The 19,772-nt window shown below is 45.5% G+C and overlaps 2 protein-coding genes across 2 annotated transcripts; one reads left to right on the plus strand and one right to left on the minus strand.

Annotated features, from left to right (window-relative positions):
• Positions 1–1,236: 1,236 nt before the first annotated feature.
• Positions 1,237–9,483, minus strand: ITPA (inosine triphosphatase). The gene is made up of 8 exons (XM_060232430.1): positions 9,350–9,483; positions 7,881–7,938; positions 7,736–7,800; positions 6,862–6,935; positions 4,991–5,022; positions 3,765–3,880; positions 2,251–2,327; positions 1,237–1,469 (listed from the first exon to the last, which is right to left on the minus strand). Exons 1-8 carry the CDS (start codon positions 9,407–9,409, stop codon positions 1,352–1,354), a joined length of 600 nt encoding a protein of 199 aa, XP_060088413.1. The 5' UTR covers positions 9,410–9,483; the 3' UTR covers positions 1,237–1,351.
• A 148-nt stretch (positions 9,484–9,631) lies between these two features.
• On the plus strand, positions 9,632–19,035 carry METTL13 (methyltransferase 13, eEF1A N-terminus and K55). The gene is made up of 8 exons (XM_060232431.1): positions 9,632–9,867; positions 10,841–11,594; positions 12,540–12,739; positions 13,690–13,885; positions 14,929–15,093; positions 15,903–16,115; positions 17,790–17,921; positions 18,229–19,035. The coding sequence occupies exons 1-8, from the start codon at positions 9,706–9,708 to the stop codon at positions 18,501–18,503; spliced, it is 2,097 nt and encodes a 698-aa protein (XP_060088414.1). The 5' UTR covers positions 9,632–9,705; the 3' UTR covers positions 18,504–19,035.
• The last annotated feature ends 737 nt before the right edge of the window (positions 19,036–19,772 follow it).

The raw sequence follows: 19,772 nt of genomic DNA on the forward strand, positions 1-19,772 counted from the left end.
ACTTCTCTGAACATCCTCCAGGCCCCCAGTAGGGATCCATCACCAGAGGTCATCATGACTTCCAGAATACAATACAGAATATAACACCACCCCACCCCACTACAATGCTGTGAGGTAGGTTAGGCAGTGTGTGACTGTTTGTAGGATTTCTCAACCGGCTAAGAATCAGGGAGGGAGTGTGCAGAGATTCCAGCCTTTTTCCTCCTTAGTGGTATTAGAGCTAATCCTTTTTAGTAGTTCAAGCTTTATTCTACTCTCATTGTTATCCACTTATTGAAGAGTATAACTGATATTATGGCTTATTTTACAGTTAGTATAGTAGCTGGCCTTATTTTATAGCTTGTATAGTAGTTTATTAGTTTACATAGCTCACCCTGTTTAATTTGTTCTCTGTTTTGTTCAGCTTTATTTTGTTGCTGGTTTTTGTTTGTTTGTGTGAAGGCTTATCAAGTTGAAAAGATCCTGGCTATGTGTTAGAAGGGAGTGGGGAGGCACACACACAGAGTTCTTTAATCCACAGCAGCAAAATAACAATTGTTGTTTTTTTAAAAAAATCAGAGTGGAGTGGCTTTAGGGCTGAAATCAATTGCAAACTTAATATTAGTTTAAAAATAAGTATGAGGAAAGAAGGAGAAACTCTGCTTCCAGGTGCAAGGCTTATCTAAACCAAGGGAACTTATTTGGAAAGGGCTTGGGAGAACAATCTGCTGGAACTTTTGCGAAAAGCTTATTGAAGTGCACAGAGGCATAGAAAGAGATCCTGTCTGGGTATATCCTTTCCCTGCTTTTCAGAGAACTGCAGGAACACCTGCATTGCAAAATGAATCTGGCCTTAAACTAATTTAATAGCCAAGGCCAGATAATGCGTAGGGTTCTCAGAAGGCTGCATACTTCACCTGAAATAATTACACTTCTTAGGGTCTTTTGAAAAGCCAAGACCAGTTTATATTTACACTCTACCCCTAAGCAATAAAGAGTTCAGTTTGTTATAGATGACCTACTGCCTGAATTATGTATTTAGGTAGGCAAGTGTTTAAGTCAAGATTGGCCATGATCTTGAAAGGACACAGAGGCCAAGTGTTGTGAGGACAGATATAAGCAAATCCACAGGTTGGGAAACACTGTTCCAGAGCATCTTCAGATTCAGTGGCGCCCCCTAATGTAAGCCTCCATTTTTCGCTTTTGAAATGCCATTTTTGCAAGTCCTTTTTCAGCAACAGCAAAGCCAGACATGGGTCATCTTTAAAGGAAGCAGCTTTATTAGAGATGGATGTATAGATAGCCAAATGCCAGTTGCACATTTCACACATAACTTTCTATGCAAAACCCTCAGACCCCCTCTCCCAGCAGGCTAACTGGGACCACCTGTGACCTCTTTGTGCTGCTGAATAAAGTACGTAGATAGTTCGTTCAGGGCTTTGTAACGGTGAGAGATGGAGTTCTTCACAGACTTGGGCAACTCGGCATACCTGCGAAGGGTCAGAGAAAGGAACACCCTCAAGTGAAGCAGAATGTCTTGAAAGCTCATTAACTCGTTCACTGTATTCAATACAATCAATCATTTTACATGGCACCGCTCAGCCCCTCCAAGCTAAAAACAATTATGTTATGCATCCTTCGTTTCCCTTTGGAAATCTCAGCACAAAACACGTGAATTGCTTCCATGTGAATTCCTAAGCAATCCTAAACAAAGTTATACCTTTCTAAACCCAATTAATTCAGTGAGATTAGAAGGGTGCAATTCCTTTTAGGACTGCTTTGCAAGTGTTGATGATGATAATATTGGATTTATATCCCACCCTCCACTCCGAATCTTAGACCGGCTCACAATCTCCTTTACCTTCCTCCCCCACAACAGACACCCTGTGAGGTGGGTGGGGCTGAGAGGGCTCTCACAGCAGCTGCCCTTTCAAGGACAACCTCTGCCAGAGCTATGGCTGACCCAAGGCCATTCCAGCAGCTGCAAGTGGAGAAGTGGGGAATCAAACCCAGTTCTCCCAGATAAGAGTCTACACACTTAACCACTACACCAAACTGGCTCTCAGTTATCCTCCCAACCGCTATTCAACTAAGGCAACAGAATCTAGGATCTTCATTACAAGATAAGCATATTTGACTGGGCAGAACTGGCATCTCCCTGGAACAGAGTCTGCATCTTCCTAGAGGATCCAAGCACACAACAGGCCCAGGTTATTCCTTGCAGAAACTGTGATGGTTTAAAACTGCAAAACAAAGAAGCAAAGTACTTACGTCCGGTCATATCCTTCTGGCTGGAAGCATGGATCCCATCCGAAGTCTCTGGGTCCCCTTGGATCAACTATACAACCCTGTAAGTGAATGCATAAAGGGAAAGATCTTGAGAGCTCGGTTATACTTTACAGTCCTCACTTCACAAAGTGATGTACACTAGCCTGTGGTTGCTGAGAATTCTGAAGCCTCCTCCAATCCTCAGAAGCCCTTTGGGAAAGCAGGTGTGGATAGCAGGTAAATTCACATGGAAGCAAAAAGTACTGCCACTTCCAATGCATTTATCTCATCTTCAACAATCAATCCTCCCTGCTCCTTCTTTGTCCCCAAAGGAAAAACAATCTCGTGACAGAGGAAACAGGTTCTTCCCCTGTGCATTGATTTCTTCCAGTTTCTCATCTGGTGTCGCAGCCATAGATTCAGAATGCTAAACTGCAAGAGCCTAGTTTACCTGTGGCTACCTCAGCTCAGCTCTTAAGCGTAATAAAGAACAAAATTCTGAAGTCTAGCTTTGGATCCAAGAAAGTGTCTTTCCTTGGCCTCCTGCAGATTAACCTATCCAGTGGGACCGTACGTTTCTTAAACAGGGAGGGAGAGACCAAGCAACATGCTACAGAATGGCATGGGGCATTGTCTACCCCATCAGGAGCAATACAAATGGACCAGGCTAAATTATGCCAGAGGTCACTGAAACCACTGCTTCTGGGAAGTTTTCAGGAATGCAACCTTAAGTGTATCTTCTTAATCTGCTGCATCTGCATCTTTGAGTGCATAAGATGCCCTGGACAAGGTTCTAATCAGGTCTCCCTCCAGCCTTCTCCTCCCTCCCACTTTGTCTCTTTTTTTCCTGGAGCTACCACAAGCCCAAAGCATTCAGCTGCTTTTTCCATATCCATGGGAAGACAAATATGGCTATAATGGTTGAGCAGCAACATTAAACATTGACCTTCTATCCTGGAAGAGGGTCCCTCCCTACAGCTAAGAGGGCAGTCACTTGTTGGGGTCTGCAGTAGTCCAGAAGCTAAACTGAAGATCAAAAGGCCAGAGTAGTGGCCAAGAGACTGAACTGGGAACTAGGAAGTCCTTGAGTGACATCTCACCTTGGCTATGAATTCATGAGGTGATCCAGGGCTTTTTTTGTAGGAAAAGCCCAGCATGAACTCATTTGCATATTAGGCCACAACCCTGAAACCAAGCCAGCCAGAACTGCGTTCTCGCTCAAAAAAAGTCCTCGATTTCCCCATCTGCAAAAGGGGAATAATAATCCTGGCCTCCTTTACCAGGCAGTTCAAGGGATTACTAAAACAGCTTGACTAAAGAGCTATAAAATGCTAAGCATGTTGGGCATGAGTGTGGCTGCCCAGCAACTTTTCATCGAGTGTCTTCTACAGGGCAAGTGTCTGGAGATAAAGGCTGATTTGCCCAGCAAGCAGACCTGCTCTCTTCCATTCTTCTCTAGCTTAGGTGCATCAAAACCATATGACGGTGGTGGAGGGCACAGGCTATTTGGTACTCACATGAGTCTGACCTTTAAATAACTTCACTGGTTCCTCTGGATTCCCACTGCTGAAGGCAAATGTGCAGAGGGCATAAGCAGTCTTGTCTTCAAATCCTGCCAACAGTTTGTACAGACCTAAGCCACAGAAAAAGGGGTGTCAGAAGATTTCTTCAGGAGAAACAGACAGTTGCACTGAAATCAAGAAGTATGCACTTTTGGGGAACCTAGGCAGGACTCTCACATTTCCCAAGATAACAAAAGCCAAAGCACACTACATGATTACAGCGATTACTTCTGTGGGACCCCTGCACTCCCCTGTAACTACAGGCCATGTTCTTCCCTTGGTATTCAATTGTTTCCACAACCATCTCAGCATGCACCATGAGAAAGGGAACTTTTAAAAGATTTGACAAGGAGTTCAGCTCAATGAGTGGTTCGATCCAATGGTCAGACTGGGATTGAGACGTCTCTCTCAAGAAGAAAACAATGGCCATTTTTGCCAGGCTGGTATTGTAGCCCTGAAACAGATGCAGTCCTGGAGTAGATAAACGTATCTGTCCAGAATTCTATTTTAAAAATGACAATCAAAGTTGAAACAGAAGGAAAGCAAAAGAGCCCCACTAAGGAAGAAGTACAGATTTACAGCTGATTTGGGGAAGAAGGAAGGTGAACAGAAGCAAGTCTGCTAAATAAAAAATTTCAGAGTGCTACACCAGGATAAAGTCAATTGCATGGGTCCTCAAATCTTGCTGAGTCTGCGGGCACTTTTGAAATTTTGCAAATAAGTAGTGGGCACCACAAAACAACTGCCATGGGGGAGGGACTCAGCCAATCACAAACCATCAGGAGGTTGTATGCCATGGGTCCTCCCAAAATGGAGGCAGCTGTTTCTGTATGGGTGCTCCCTGCAGGCACAAAGAGTCCCTGGACTCTTCTGAAGAACCTCCTGCTGCAGTTAGGTGGAGGAAAGCTAGGAATAGCTTTTCACTTTGGGGAAAGGGCATATGAGGTCAATAAACCCATCAGCTGGCATCACGGAATCCATGGTGCCATGTTGGGAATCACTGGTTTATTGGAAAAGAAAAACACAACAGCTTAAGAATTAAAAATAGGCAGAAAATGAAGAGCAGGAAGGTGATGGGATTGGTGGCACACAATGGAGACACTTCCAAACCAACCAAGCAATCCAAAGGAGCGTCCTTATTGCAGCAGCAAAGCAGTATGTGCATCCCCAGGCTGAATTACCTTCTGGTTTCAGCTTCTCCAGAAACCATTTGCTGAAATGAAAAGACACAGATCACTTTAATCATTCCATCCGATATCATTCCAACAGCAAGGAAGTCTAAGCCTTTTATAGTCGACAGGCCTTTAATACCTAAGTGGAAGAGGACTGCCACCCTACACTGCTGACCCACATCACTTATGAGGAATTACGATCACTATAGGATCACTGTCAAAAGGACGAAAGTTATGATCCCGCCTATACTGACGTTTGAGCAGTACCACAAAATGCATTTTAATTGTTATTTTATTGTTTTACATTGTAACCTTAAAATTGTTTTTGAATTGACTGTTAGCTGCCCTGAGTCTGCTTGCAGAGAGGGCAGAATAGAAATCTAAAGAAAAAAATAAATAAACAAAACAAGCAAAGTCTGTCCACCTGCCAGGAAGGACTCCTGGAAGGAAGGGAAATCATGCTTGGACTCTCCTTGCTCTTGTTCAAGTGCAACAGACCATTCTTGTCAGCTGTGCCACAGCAAGACCAAGAAACCCAATGGAATGTCAATGTAGCCAAAGAGATTCGAGGCATTGCCCATCCCCTACTACTATCAGTTCTGCCTCCATCCTAGCTCATTCTGCCTTTTCACCCCTATGTTAGGAATAAAAACAAAGCCGGATAGGCTACTGGGCTTCAGGCAGCACAACTAAACATATGTTTAGAGGGAGAAAGGAAAAGAGGAAAAGAATGAAGGAAAAGGAAAGAAGGGGAAGAGTGAATGAGTGAGAGCAGGTCTACAAACTGTTTAACTAAGCACCCCCTGATTGTTAAGTTTCTCTTATTGTATAGTTGTAATTAATGTAATATCTGAGATCACTGTGCTGTATTTTACTATTATCATTATTATGTAGCGCTATAAAGTGCTGTACTTATACTGTGTTGTTATTTTTTTTCTTTGAAGTTATTGCTATGCCATTAAAGGTTTTTGGAATTGGAAAACCAAAGCCAGAAGGGCTACTGGGTTCCAGTGCTTAGATCCACAGACTTCAGGCAGCAAATAGAAACAACCATGTGTGTTGCTGGGATTGAGTTAGGAGGGACAAGGAGATGAAACTCACTCCTTTCCTTAGCAAAACTGTAGCACCTCCAACCAGTTTGATATTGTAACTCTGCATGCAAGAGGATCTGGGAGAGAAATTCTCTCACTCAGGTGCAGTCAGCCCCACCCTCTTCTTGGTTAGATGCTGAGCCTCTTTGGCTCTTACTTGCCTTCTGTGTCTCATCTTACATGGACCTCTCTTCTCTCTCTCTTCCCTAGGCTTGAAGCTGTAGTAAATTAACCCGTTTGAAGTTAATCTGTCCACAGTAAGTTAAATGTACCTATGTGAATACATGATATAAGGTGTGTTTCCATTTTCATAAGTAAAATTTCTTTCTCTTGTTACCATTGGGAAATGTGGAGAAGTGGGGATACTGTGAAAAAGCTTCTGAGCTTTCAAGGCAAATGGTATTTTTTTGAGGAGGGATGAGATGAAACACACCCTTTCCTTAGCAAAACCATAGCATTCCCACCTACATACCTGTTCCTCTGCAGGGGTCCCATGGCTCTGAGGAATGCAGAAAAACTCTGCTTTCTATGCACAGGGTGGTACAATACAGCCCAATGTTTTTTAATACTATATCTTCCATTTAGCTTTCAGAATGACCGCTAACAGCAGCAAATCCATTTTCCTTTCTTTCCCTCTCTCCTACTACTCGCTGCTCCAAGTGCTGCTTGAAGTAACAGAACAGCAAAGATTTGGCAGATTGCCCTGACAGAATTTACACAGCCTAATTAAAAGCTTTTTTTTTATCAATGTCAACTATGCTTTGAGCAAGTGACTCAACTCCTACTTACATATATGGCCCTGGGAGCCCTCCGAGGGCGTTGAAACACAAACAGGTGTCTTCTACTATAACTGGTCCTTGGACCTGTTAAACAGAATGCAGCAAAGTAGGTATTACAAGCAAACTAAGATGAAGAGCTCCTAGATTAGATTATAGAATTCTTTAGACTCTCTAACAATGCCTAGTAGGTAGAAATACCTGGAGATTAAGGGAGGGGTGGGGAGTCTGGGGACATCAATGGGGTATAATGCCACAGACCCTCACCTTCCAAAGCAGCTACTTTCTCCAGCTGAACTGATCTCTGTTACCAGGAGATCAGTTGTTAGTCCTAGGAGATCTCCAGCCACCAGATCATGCATTTAAAGAATGTTTGTAGCTAACAGTCTTTGCTTGGGAAATGTTTTGGGCCACACAGCATTTAAACTTTGAAGAATTGTTTTGAAAATGTCTGAATTTGTTCAAGAACCAATTACAAGTTGTCCTGCTGAACTATCCCAACTCTGAGGAATTGTGGTGTAAGCTGGCTGCCTGTTGTGGGGGAAGTATATATAATTATCAGAACATATTGCTTGAACATTTGGACAATTATGAGATTGAAACATTCCTGATGAACTGAAACTTTGCCATTTGGACCTCAGATCTCTGAAAGGACTGTGGACACTGGATTCAAATTGCATCTGTTTCATGCATTTCTACTTGTATACATTCAGTTTATTAGAACATAAGGAAACAATAAGTAAATACACATTTTTGCTATTAATTTTGTCATGTTTTTGTTTGTTGTTTGCGAGTTTTCCATGATTCACTCTTATTCTTTTCCTTTACCAACAAGAGGTTGGCAACCCTACTGGTAGGGTATGAAAGACAAGATCAGGAAAAAGCACCTGCTTTGCTGCTTCTTGGCACTTCTGGATAGAAATATCATCAGGCTCCCCTTGGTACTCAGGCACTGCAGAAAGCAAAAATGACTGAGGTTAATACAGAGCAGCAACAGCCAGCTAATTACAGACTATGAAGGCAGGCACTCACAATCTATCTTCTTTGCAACCAGTTTGTATGGAAAAGAGTCCCCTAGGATCTGAATCACCTGCAAAAGAGGAAAGAGAGGTTGCCAGGCTGTAGAACTGATAAGGAATCTGCTACAAAGTAGTGAAGACTTGCTTGGATAGATCTTCCCTGCCACGAACAGCAGCCCCCATCACCACCGGCTGGGCCAGCCGCTCTTTAGACCATTGTTTCCCAGTCTGTGGATCAGGACTTAAAGTGGGCTGCAAAACCTCTGAAACTGGGTCACAGGCAGCCCCCCTGAATGGCTGCCTCTGTCCTTTCCATTGTTCTGTTCTGTATTTTGGAAACCAAGATCTGACCCTGAAAACAGTATCTTACATTGGTATTTTTTTCTTCACTGCATATACAGGTCGGTCAAGTAAATATGTCCGTATGGTTACTAGACTGAGTTTCGTAGGGGAGGAGTTAGAGGGAGTAATGGAGAAGAGGGTGGTCAGAGGTTGGAATATAACCTCCATATGTAAAGGCTGTATATATCAGAATATCACTTCTGTTCATAGTGGGGGCAGCTTTGCCCTTTGTGTGATATTTGTTGGTTTCTCAAAAACATCTGGTTAGCCACTGGAGAAAGCAGAATGCTGAACTAGATGGGTGCCAAAAGTAATAGCTTGCCAGGGTGCCAAAAAACCCTGGGTTAACCCTAGATGGGTCACCATACCAAATAAATTTAAACCTACCAAACTAGACAAGGTGGCAGCATGTATTTTTACTCCAAGCACAACCAGGACTCCCATCCACTGGAAACTAGGTGTCTCCACAATCTCAAATATGAGACAGTACACGAAAGAGCCTTAGTCCATGTATTATTGCACACCAAAGGGTAAAGAGATAAACAGTCTATGATCCTGGATGAGAAAACCTGGGTTTGAATCCCACCTCATAAATCTCAGAGGGGGTAGCTCCAGGTACATCTGCGATATAGCCCATCAGTGACATTTTGTTTTGTTCCTGATCTACTGTTAGCCTTTATGGTTTCCAAGTTCATACATGCAATATATTTGCACAAAGTGCAAAAGAACGACAAAAAAAAAAGAGTCAAGCTGAAGATCTGTAGGTAATTAGATATAGCAAAATTTAAATTCTGTCGTTTCCTAAAGGGCACGCTTTTCAAACCAGTATTAGCAAGGCTGATCCCTTCTGGGCTGATTTGATCTTCAGTGTACGAAAACAGCAAAATCAGAATAAATTTTATTTCCACTTTACAGTGCACTTAGTTTCCTGTTCTAAATGAGTACAATAATAGTTTTACACTGAAGTTCTAAGTTGTTTCATAAAGCGATACAAATATAATTACAACTGTTTGCAATTTCATGAATTAAGACTGCAATTTCATGAATTTAGGCAAGTCTCATTATTTGGTGCAGGCCCATCCCTTCGATTTAAGGAGATACGGTGCCTCAGAGGAGGCAATCCTACCACTCGTATCTCACCTCCTCCAGCTTCTTCGCATTGCCGGTGACAAACACCACGCTTCTCCCGGCAGCCGACATTCTCGCTATCGCGGGTCTGCGCAACTGCAGATGCTCAGCCAATCACAAAAAAGCAGCTTCACTCTCCTACTTATACTGGCCAATGACAGGACGCATTTTTAATTATTTCGCTGCGACTGGCTTCCGAGATCGCTACGCACAGGGAGAAATCCAGCCTATTGGCGGGAGGTGAAACTGGCCAATGACCTTTGAGGATAGCGGGTGAGCGGCGAATAGTGTGGCGGGAAAGGGGGAGAGGAAGATAGTAGTTCGGGCATCTTTCTCTTTGGCGGAAGCCATGCTTCTGGTTAGTCGCCATGGAGGAGCTGCGGTTGCTGCCGAGACGGGCGCAGGACTTTGGTTCGGCTGGCTACTGGGAGCGCTTCTTCCGCGAGCGGGGCGAGCGCGCTTTCGAGTGGTACGGCGAGTGGGAGGAGCTCCGCGAGCCCTTGGAACGGTACCTGCGCCCGCGGGACTCGGTGAGACTTCATAGGTGACGAGGAGGCGGGAGTGGGGCTTCAGATGGGGGCCGCAAGAAGCGTCGAAGTAACTGAGGAACAGGGAATTCCCGTGCTTTATACTGTGTCCTGGCAGCTGTGCTTAATCAGAAATAAATTTCATACCGTTCAGTGAGGTTATTCTCAAGTAAAGTGGCGCAGAATTTACAGTGTGAAGCAGTTAATAGATGTGCTCCCATATATGGTGGTAAAACCAATCAGGAGTCTAGTGGAACTTGTGAAGGCTTATGTTAGAATAAAAACTGCTAGTCTTTTAAGGTACTTCGAAAACAATGACACCTCTCCGTGTATAAAGTGGGAAAATCCTCCAGTGTTCTATAAACGTGTTTACTAAGGAAATCCAAACGATAATAACATTCAGAGCATATAGTAGTTACATAGACATAATTCAGTGAAAATCAACCGCTACCCACCATGCAGCTACTGACCGTATGTAACAGCTTGTTTAGATTTCACAAAATTTCTGATATGTCTGACAATGGGAGAACCGGTCCAATATCATTTCAGATTAAACAGTCCTTCCTGGGACCGTCTTGTAGTATACAAAGTCCAGTAGTGTGGTAGTGTCACAAATCTTTTCACAATTCACTGTGATTACATTTTTTCTGTACAAATAATATGTCATAATGCCTTGTCCAGACTGGACAATCTTACAATAAGCATAATAAAATCCAACAACTATTACTCACCCTGGCTTCCTCTAATGTATATTCATTTGCTTGTGGAATGCTGCTGCCAGCTTCCCCACATGTCAGCATTGAAGGCATTCGATTCTCTATGGAATTAGCCAAGGATAAAAGCCAAAAGTTAATTGTGCCTGTCTGTTCTGCAGATGTGCTCTTTGACCAGGTGCTGGAGCACTGTTCTCATGTTGTTCATGTTAAACAGCATCTTCTGGCTCACTTATGAGGGACTTTGCTTTTCTTCCCACTAGATCCTTGTTGTTGGATGTGGCAACTCAGAAATGAGTGAGCAGCTCTACGATGACGGGTACCAAAGTGTTGTCAATGTGGACATTAACGAAATGGTCATCAAGCAGATGGGGAAACGCAGTGCTCACCTGCGGCCCAAGATGAGCTACCTGGTCATGGATGTACTGCAGATGGATTTCCCTGATGGGTGCTTCCAGGTGGTCCTCGACAAAGGCACTCTGGATGCTCTCCTGACTGACGGAGAAGAGGCCACTTTGGCCAGGGTGGAGAGAATGTTTACCGAAATTGGCCGTGTCCTTCAATTCGGAGGGCGTTATCTGTGTGTCTCCTTAGCCCAAGCACATGTCTTGAAAGCGGCTGTGGAATATTTCTCCAAGGAAGGCTGGATGGTTCGAGTACACCAAGCTTCTGGGAAGGAAGCTACCACTTCCGAAGGCAAATTTGCCCTGCCAGTATTTATCTACATTATGACGAAGATGAAGCCAGTGCCCAGCTCAGCTTCTCGAATTTTAGAACTGTGTGCAGAGAAACATGACAAGCCTGTCCGGTTTTCATCTTTGGAGCATCTAATTGAGGCAGTGAAAGAGCGGCAGCAGTATGCTCTCCTACGCAGCCAGCTCAATAAGAACCCTGGCATGGGGGGCACCTCTCTGGATCTGTGCAGCAAGGACAGTGGCCAGGTCCGCTACACCTTGCATGTGGTGCACTGCCCAACCGTGAAGGTGTCGCGGGACAATCGCTTTGCCATCTTCATCGGTGAGCTTATTTTGTCCTCATTAGCTGCCTGGGGAGAGCTGACAGATTTTTCTCCCTCTCCCAAAATTTTAGAATTTGAAGGCATCCAATGAAACTGATGGGAGAGCCAGTTTGGTGTAGTGGTTAAGTGTGCGGACTCTTATCTGGGAGAACCAGGTTTGATTCCCCACTCCTCCACTTTCACCTGCTAGCATGGCCTTGGGTCAGCCATAGCTCTGGCAGAGGTTGCCCTTGAAAGGGCAGCTGCTGTGAGAGCCCTCTCCAGCCCCACCCACCTCACAGTGTGTCTGTTGTGGGGGAGGAAGGTAAAGGAGATTGTGAGCCGCTCTGAGACTCTTCGGAGTGGAGGGCGGGATATAAATCCAATATCTTCTTCTTCTAGTAGGTTCAGGATATAGACAGAAGGGAATACTTACTTACAAAGAGTGATTAAAAAGTGGGATTTGCTGCCTGAGGATGTATCAATGGCCACAGGACTAAATAGCTTTAAAGGGGGAGTAGATAGATTCAGGGATGATTGGTCTATTGGTGGACAGTGTTCCCTCTAAGCTGAGTTAGTGTGAGCTAGCTCACAGTGTTTTAGCCTCTGGCTCACACATTTTTGTCTTAGCTCAGGAAGGGTGGTCCCTGAGCAAATTAATTTATGCAGCAGCTCACAACTTTAATGCCAGTAGCTCACAAAGTAGAATTTTTGCTCAAAGAGTCCACAGCTTAGAGGGAACATTGTTGGTGGGTACTAGTCATGGTGGCTGAGGGGAACCTCCACATTCTGAGGCACTAATCCTCTGAATCCAAGAGCCAGGAGGCAACATCAGAGGAAGGCCTCAGCTATCCAGAGGAACTGGTTGCCCACTGTGTGTGACAGGATGCTGGGCTAGATGGACTATTGGTCTGATCCAGAAGGGCTCTTCTTATATTCTTATTTGCTGTCTCGTTTCTCCCTAGTTCCACAGGGCAGAGAAACAGAGTGGGTCTTTGGGACTGAGGAAGGACGAAAGCAATTGGCTGCCAGTGCAGGGTTCCGACGCCTGGTCACTGTGGCCTTGCACTGGGATCAGCACTATGAAAGCATGGAAACCATCCAGGCGGAGCTGTCAGAAAAAGTGATGGAGCTGGCCCCACCTGGTCTCCAGGCCCAGCAAAAGGTAAACTGTTGAAAAAGCCATATAGAAAACTTAAGTGAAATCGCTGACTCTCTGCCTTGAGGGGACAGGGTTTTGTACGCTGCTGCTTCAATCCTGAACCTTTATGTGCTGTTCAAGACAGGCAGCTGTCTCAGGTTTGTTGGAGTCACAGACAGATTTGCTGCCTTTGTGGCCAAGTCGGTTTTGGCATAAGATTATGAGCCACATGAAAAATAACAGGAAGCTTCAGACTCCCCCACCCCTTCCTGGATGTGGAAGCTGGCATTGCTTTTGAATTCAACCCCCCTCTGCCCACTTTGGGCTGGAGTCAAACCTAAACAGTCAGGCTTTTCCCGAAAGGAGTGAGAGTTTTCACTCTGTGACTGGTGCTCGCTTGAGAAAGAAACAGCACATGTGCTTTGGGATGATAAGGTGTATTGTTTTTTGTTTATAGGATGGTCTTATTGCTCAGAGAGTAGTTTTTACACATGTAAGGTACCAGGTTCAGTTCCCATCTCCAAGGATCCCAGGAAGTGGGTGTTAGAAACTCCTAAGACCCTGGAGATTTGAAGCACATTCAATATGCTTGGTGGTCTGTGACAGAAATAGAGCTTTGCACGTCCCTGTGCTTAACCTTGCTGTTTTAGTGCATTTTGCTAGACCCAGAACATAGCTTTTTTCAGAGGTTGTGTCACACCTTTGGAAGGCCTACTTTAGATTCCTTTTTGTTAGGCCAAAATGTATCTCTTTCGTCTTAGCTGAGGGTTCCATTGTTTTAGCTGTCTGTTTTTGGCCTGGAAACTGTTTTTTGAATAACATTTTAGGCTGCTCAGTTCATTTTTTAATGCTCTGGCTCAATATTTATTTTATTAGTTTAGTGTAGTTGTCTCCTTGATCAGGTCTCTGGAGAGGTGGCCGAAGTATTTCCTAAATAAAGTTGCCTGTGGCAATTTCCTGTTCTCCTCTTCCAGGTTCCTTTTCTGTCGGTGGGTGGAGACATTGGGATCCGCACTATTCAGCATCGTGATAAGAGCTCCCTCAGCGGGGAGTATATCATTGAGGATGTGAAGGGAGATGATGCCCACTACTTCCGCCATCTTATCTTCCTCAGCAACAGGAATGTGGTGCAGTCAGAAGCCCGATTGTCATCCGGAGCACCTTGCAAAGGTGAAATATGTGGGGCATGAAATCAGACAGTGAGAGACACCCCACCCCCCAAGTGAGTGCAGGCTGCTCTGTAGTATGAGAATTTGTCGGCAGGACTGATCGACATGGAGCGGGTGAGTGTAGATGCCAGAATCACTTGGAAGTTATGGCAAAAACCCAGGGTCAGGTGGCCTTAGCAGAATCCAGAAATCTTGACTTTAATTATGGCAAGGATAACATCCAGTTCTCATGGCTTTAAAGATAACTGAAATAGGAATTGCTCTGGTGCATCCGAGGAGGTCTGAGCAGTGAGAACCAGTGTGGTGTGATGGTTATCGTGTCCGACTTAAGATCTGAGGACTCAGGTTCAGATGACTTTGGGCCAGTCACACACTCTCAGCCTAATCTACTTCACAGGGCTGTTGTGAGAATAAAACGATGCCGAGTGGCCTGAGCTCCTATTAGGAAGGCTGGAATCAAAGTACACAAATAAAATAACTTGCTCTTCGCAGAATGCTCCTGGATTCCTAATTCTTTCTATTGCACTGCAAGGAACATGCTCCCAGTCTTGATCATCAAATCCCTTGAAGCTAAGCAAACCTCTCCTTTGTAGAAGTGCCAGGTACGCAGGCAGCAATAGAAAAATGGCACTTTTGGACTGGTGGTCCAGAACTGGTGCAGTTCTGGCTTACAGAATAGGACACAGATTGCAAGATTGACTTTCTTGAAAGCCAGCTGCCTGCTTTTGCCGTCTGATTTGCTCAGCTTTAAAAGACCCCTATCAACATAGACCCAGCTAGGGCTTTTCGGCTGGCTTGTGCTTGCTGGTACAGTGTGCAGAAATAACTTGCTCAGTTTCGAAGGCGGCACACAGACTGTTTGGCCGTGGCTCCATTGGGGGCAGCAGGGCACTGATGCTAAGCCAGGGGTGGTGGGTGGAATGCAAACTGGCCATTGGGAGCAGGTGCCTCGTGCCCCAAGTTACTTCCACAGATGCAGTTCTGCCCTCTTCTACTATAGTAATCTGTTCTCCCCCCAATTTTTTTAAACCTTGCATTGGTCAGGAAATAAGAAGCCCAAAAAGAAGAAGAAAGCAGCTTCCAGCAATCCTGTGAAGCCTGTTGAAGTGTCCACGGGTATGTCCATTGACAAGAGCTTCCTGTGTTGTGCTCATCACAGAGCCATGGTTGCGGGCCTGTCCCTGCTGAAGAATCCCGAACATCTCCCAGGTAAGCTGTGTTTCACCTTGGCCCACACCTTGGCTGTGATTCACCTTGGAGTAAGACTGTGTTTGCTCAGCCTTGTTCCAAATTCAAACGTAGGACTTGTTCAAAGAAGCTGTAATGGTTCTGATGCTGCTGTCATTTTGCAAATTGCTGTTTTTGCAAATGAGGCATTTTGCAAATCGCTGTTAATTCTGCCAGTTCCTTTTCCATCCTCAAGGTTCATTTGCATGCTCAAAGAATCTTACGGCGCTGGTAAAAATCAATAAACAGCAGTTTCATTGGCTAAAGATGTATTTTATTAGGTTGGAGGGCCATCCGAAGTTAGCCTTTGTGCATGGGCAGAGGTGTAAGAGATTGGAACCAAATGGCCCAGAAAAGGGCAGCAGTAAGTGTGTTGCATTTTCTGTGCAAAGACCATAGTAGATACTTCAGAGGTGGGCTTCACTTACTGGCGAATGTTGATTTCTAATGTTATCTTCCTTGAATCTCAGCAAAAAAAAGCAAACTGTAAATTAATGTGGGGGTGGAGGTAGTGTGGTTAGGAGAAACTTGTGCCTTCCACGGCACAGAGATGTATTGCTTTAGAGAATTTCTGTGCTGTGCCTCCCAGTTACTTGCTTGAAGCAGCCTCCAAAATGAAATGGAGTTGTGACTGAGTGGGCCGTTACAGCACAGAGCCACCAGATGCCCAAGAGGGTGGTTTTGCTGGCCCCAAGGAGAGCGATACGGAAACATTTTGGCACAATGCGTCCCCGTGGGTGGTTGTGTTCCACTAGCTGTGTGCCTGCTAATTCCCTGACTGTTGATTGCAGAAGTCCCGCTCCGTGTGCTGGTGATTGGCCTGGGCGGCGGCAGCCTTCCCCTCTTCATCCACGACTACTTCTTGCAGTGCACTGTTGAGGTGGTGGAGATCGACCCAGCCATTTTGGAAGTGGCCACACGCTGGTTTGGCTTCTCGGTAGGGGACAGGCTGAAGGTTCATATTGCGGATGGCTTGGTCTACGTCTCCAGCCTAGTGGAAGAAGGTAACTACTTCTCGGGGCCCTCCTGGTTGCAGCCGGGCTGAGGGGCATATGAGTTTTTTGTGCCCTTGTCCGCTGGAAAAGGTTTTTCGAGGAACTGTGAGGATTACCGCCCTCTGTTTGTTCTGTCTATCCAAGGGGTAAGCATTTCCCACTTCTCACACAGAACCCTGCTGCTTAGAGGGTTAGGAATGCTTTACGTTACGACATAGCATTGTGAGTTGTGTTGGTTGTAGTTTGGGGTGACAGGACAGTTGCAAGGAAAAGTTCCTTTGTAAGAAACCTGGCCTTGACTTGGGTAGGAGACTTGGTCTGGTCTCAGAGCCTAAGTATTGTCAGCCCTGGTTAGTACTTGGATGGGAGAACACCACGGAAATCTAGGGTTGCTGCCCAGAGGCAGGCAATGGCAAACCACCTCTGAACATCATCTCTTGCTTTGAAAACCCCCATGGGGTTGCCGTAAATCAGCTGTGACTTGGTGGCAAAAAGAGAAGAAACCTGGCATAACTATTGCCTGCCACTAGAGGGTGCCTTAGTTCCGTGTTTTCTTTCAAGCCGTATTGTAGAAATAGAATCCCTTGCCTGGTTGTGAAAACAAAATGCCCTTTGATTTTGCTGCAACTACGTGCGCAGCTTCTGTTTGGTAGGGCAACCTTTTGCCTTATACCAGCATCGTTTAGCATCGTTGTGCATTAATAATTGCAACTACTTAGAGAAAGGTTGCCCTGTCCTGGATGTATGGCTACCAGCTATGTATGGCTTTACTCACTGTGCTGGAGTCCTCGTCTGATGAAGCGTGCTTAGGAGCACATGAAAGCTTACGTTCTAAATAAAAATGGGTTGGTCTTAAAGGTGAAACTTGACTCCTGCTTTGTTCAGCTGCTTCAGACCAACACGGCTGCCCACTTGGACCTGTCCTGGATAGCTCAGGCTAGCCTGGTCTCATCAGTTCTCAGAAGCAAAGCAGAGTTGGCCCTGGCTAGTGTTTGGATGGGAGGACCACCAAAGAAGCCCAGGGTTGCTACGCAGAGGCAGGCAATGGCAAACCACCTCTGGATGTTTTTTGGCTTGAGAACCATATAGGGTCACCTTAAGTCGGTTGCAGTTCCCACGACGGCAGTGTGAAGGCAATTTCCACCATTACAGAATTTCACAACTTAGGTAACCAAATTGCTCTTGAGGCTACCCCAGTGTCTAGGGCTGACTCTGGTCAGCAAAACAATGGATTATAACCAGGGGTGGAATTCTAGCAGGGGCTCCTTTGAATATTAAGCCACACTCCCCTGATGTAGCCAGTCCTCCGAGAACTTACAAAAAAGAGCCTTGTAAGCTCTTGGAGGATTGGCTACATCGGGGGATGTGGCCTAATATGCAAGGGAGCTCCTGCTAGAATTCTGCCCCTGATTAGAACAGAACACAAGATGACTGATACAGCCCTCTTGGGAGGATGGTGATTCTTTTCAAATCGCCAACTGTGTCCTTTTCAATGCAGACAAAATAAAGTAGGTGACCATGTTGTTTGATCTCTGCTGGGAAAGCCCCAGAGGGAAAGCACACCGTGTCATCATGGTTCACTGTCAGGACTCTTCTATACCCTCTCATTTGAACGGCCAAACTCTGTCTCTGTAGTTGATCTCTCAATGTGTTGCTCTGTTTTCTCTCCCTCTCCTTCCCCAGCGCCAGCCTCTTACGATGCCATCATGTTTGATGTTGACAGCAAGGACGCTGCCGTGGGAATGAGCTGCCCACCCCCAGCCTTTGTGGAGAAGCCTTTTCTGCAAAAAGTGAGAGCCCTGCTGAAAACAGAAGGTGAGGGAGAGGATCCATGGGCCTTCTGCAGCTCTGCCCTGGCCTTAGCAGGGATTTCTCTTCTGAGGGCTTGATCTTAGTCTGGTCTGTAAAACTGCAGATACATGGAGAGCGCAAGCAATGGCTCCTCCAAAGGCAGCTGATTTGCTAGCCCCTCATGGTTGTAGAGGCAAGCTGACTGAGGCAAGGGCGGCTTTATGGCAGATTTGAGACTGGAGGGGGAGTTCTTGGAAGTGATCAGGATAAGTGATTTTGGGGTGGGCTTTGCTGCCAATTAAATAAGGGTTCCTGTTTTTACTTCCTATAGGTGTTTTCATTCTCAACTTGGTGTGCCGAGATGCCAAGCTCAGAGAGACTGTTTTGGCTGCCCTTAAAGAGGTGTTCCCTCTGCTCTATGCCTGGCAGATCGAGGGGGAAGTGAACAAGATTCTTTTCTGTCAGCAGCAGGGCGGACGCAAACTACCTCCTGCAGAGCTCCAGGCGTCGGCCCAGGCTCTGGAGAAAGCCCTGCGGCAACCTGGCTGTGCTTGGGACAGCACTTACACCCTTGCAGACATGCTGGAGTCAGTCAAACTGGTGTGAGGGAAGGAAAGGCCTCCTGTCCTGCATGGCATCTGGCATGCTGAGAGAAGCAGCAACCCACAGTGGTGTGGGGATCAGTTGCGCTCTCACTGTCCTTGCACAGCGTTGCAAGAGGGAGAGGAAAGCTCCCCCCTCAAGGTGGCACGGAAAGGCTGTAATGGTGAAAAGGAGATTGCCACTCAAAGAGACAGTGAAGTGCTTCTCAGGAGTGGGTTCTTGCATTGCAGTTGCCTGGAAATGGCAGGGGATACCTAGCAGGCCTCTGTGTGCTCTTTGTTGGGGAACTGAGAAGGGCAGCAACAGCAACAAGAGAAACCATCTGAAATAAACATTTTTCTGTCTGTTATGTGATGGGTGGTGGGATGAGGCAGTGTGAACCAGTCACCTTGACTAAAGCTTAATAGACTATTGAATGTGCAAAGAAGGATCATGGTACTTTTCTGTATAATGAAACCAGTGGACTGTAAGATGGGGCAAGTGCTGGCAAGTACCATGATCCAAAGACTCCATTTTTAAAAAGAGCATATAAGGGTTTGTGGTGTGGAAGTTTTCTTCAAGCTTGTCGCATCTTTCCCTCTGGATTTATCCCCACCCCACCCCACCGTTCTCTTGGGCTGCTGTCCACGGTTCTTCAGAAAGCAAAGAGACCTCCAGACAGCTGTGCTCTTTCATTCTGCTTTCCTCTGAATCATCCCAGTCCAGACACAAGTTGGGCTGTTAGTAGGTCTTTCGCCACATTACATACTTGCGTAATGCCTACCACTAAGCCTGACTCATATAAAACATGCAGGGAGGAGGGAAAAGGAAGCTCTGAAAAGGTGCAAAAAACACCCCAAAACCTAACACCAAAGTTCAGTGCCTTATTTTGTGGCAGTTGTCTACTCTGTCCATTCACAACAAAAAGCAGGAGACAGTCCAATCAGGTTTAACTGAGGCCTTTAAAAAAATTATGCTGTTGGAATAACTGGTCGTATGAACATCCCTTATATTGCTGCTGCAGATGGAGTCAGACCAGTGGTCTACCCAGCTGATACCAGTGGTCTACCCAGCCCAAAATTGTCTGCTGTGTCTGACAGAGGTACTCTTTTAGCCAAAATTATCTTCTCAGCTGAGCTACCAGGATCCTTGTTATAGATTTAACAGCAAAGACAAAAACCCTTTATTAATTAGGAGGCAGAATTATTCTCTCCACCCCATTTTTTTAAATTGCAAAATGCTTATGAAAATCACAGGTGGGTACCTTTTTGGAAGAGGTATTCCCGCTGCTGT

The sequence above is a fragment of the Heteronotia binoei genome, chromosome 2 (genome assembly GCF_032191835.1).
Source record: "Heteronotia binoei isolate CCM8104 ecotype False Entrance Well chromosome 2, APGP_CSIRO_Hbin_v1, whole genome shotgun sequence".
NCBI classification, from domain to species: domain Eukaryota; kingdom Metazoa; phylum Chordata; class Lepidosauria; order Squamata; family Gekkonidae; genus Heteronotia; species Heteronotia binoei.

Excerpts from the sequence above, each read along its gene's own strand:
- ITPA (XM_060232430.1), bottom strand. The coding sequence starts at position 9,409 with ATGTCGGCTGCCGGGAGAAGCGTGGTGTTTGTCACCGGCAATGCGAAG. Across the intron at positions 3,881-4,990 it reads GGAGAAGCTGAAACCAGAAG|GTCTGTACAAACTGTTGGCA; the intron begins GTAATTCAGCCT and ends TCTGTGGCTTAG. Across the intron at positions 2,328-3,764 it reads TATTTAAAGGTCAGACTCAT|GGTTGTATAGTTGATCCAAG; the intron begins GTGAGTACCAAA and ends ATTCACTTACAG.
- METTL13 (XM_060232431.1), top strand. The coding sequence starts at position 9,706 with ATGGAGGAGCTGCGGTTGCTGCCGAGACGGGCGCAGGACTTTGGTTCG. Across the intron at positions 9,868-10,840 it reads ACCTGCGCCCGCGGGACTCG|ATCCTTGTTGTTGGATGTGG; the intron begins GTGAGACTTCAT and ends TCTTCCCACTAG. Across the intron at positions 17,922-18,228 it reads AGCCCTGCTGAAAACAGAAG|GTGTTTTCATTCTCAACTTG; the intron begins GTGAGGGAGAGG and ends TACTTCCTATAG.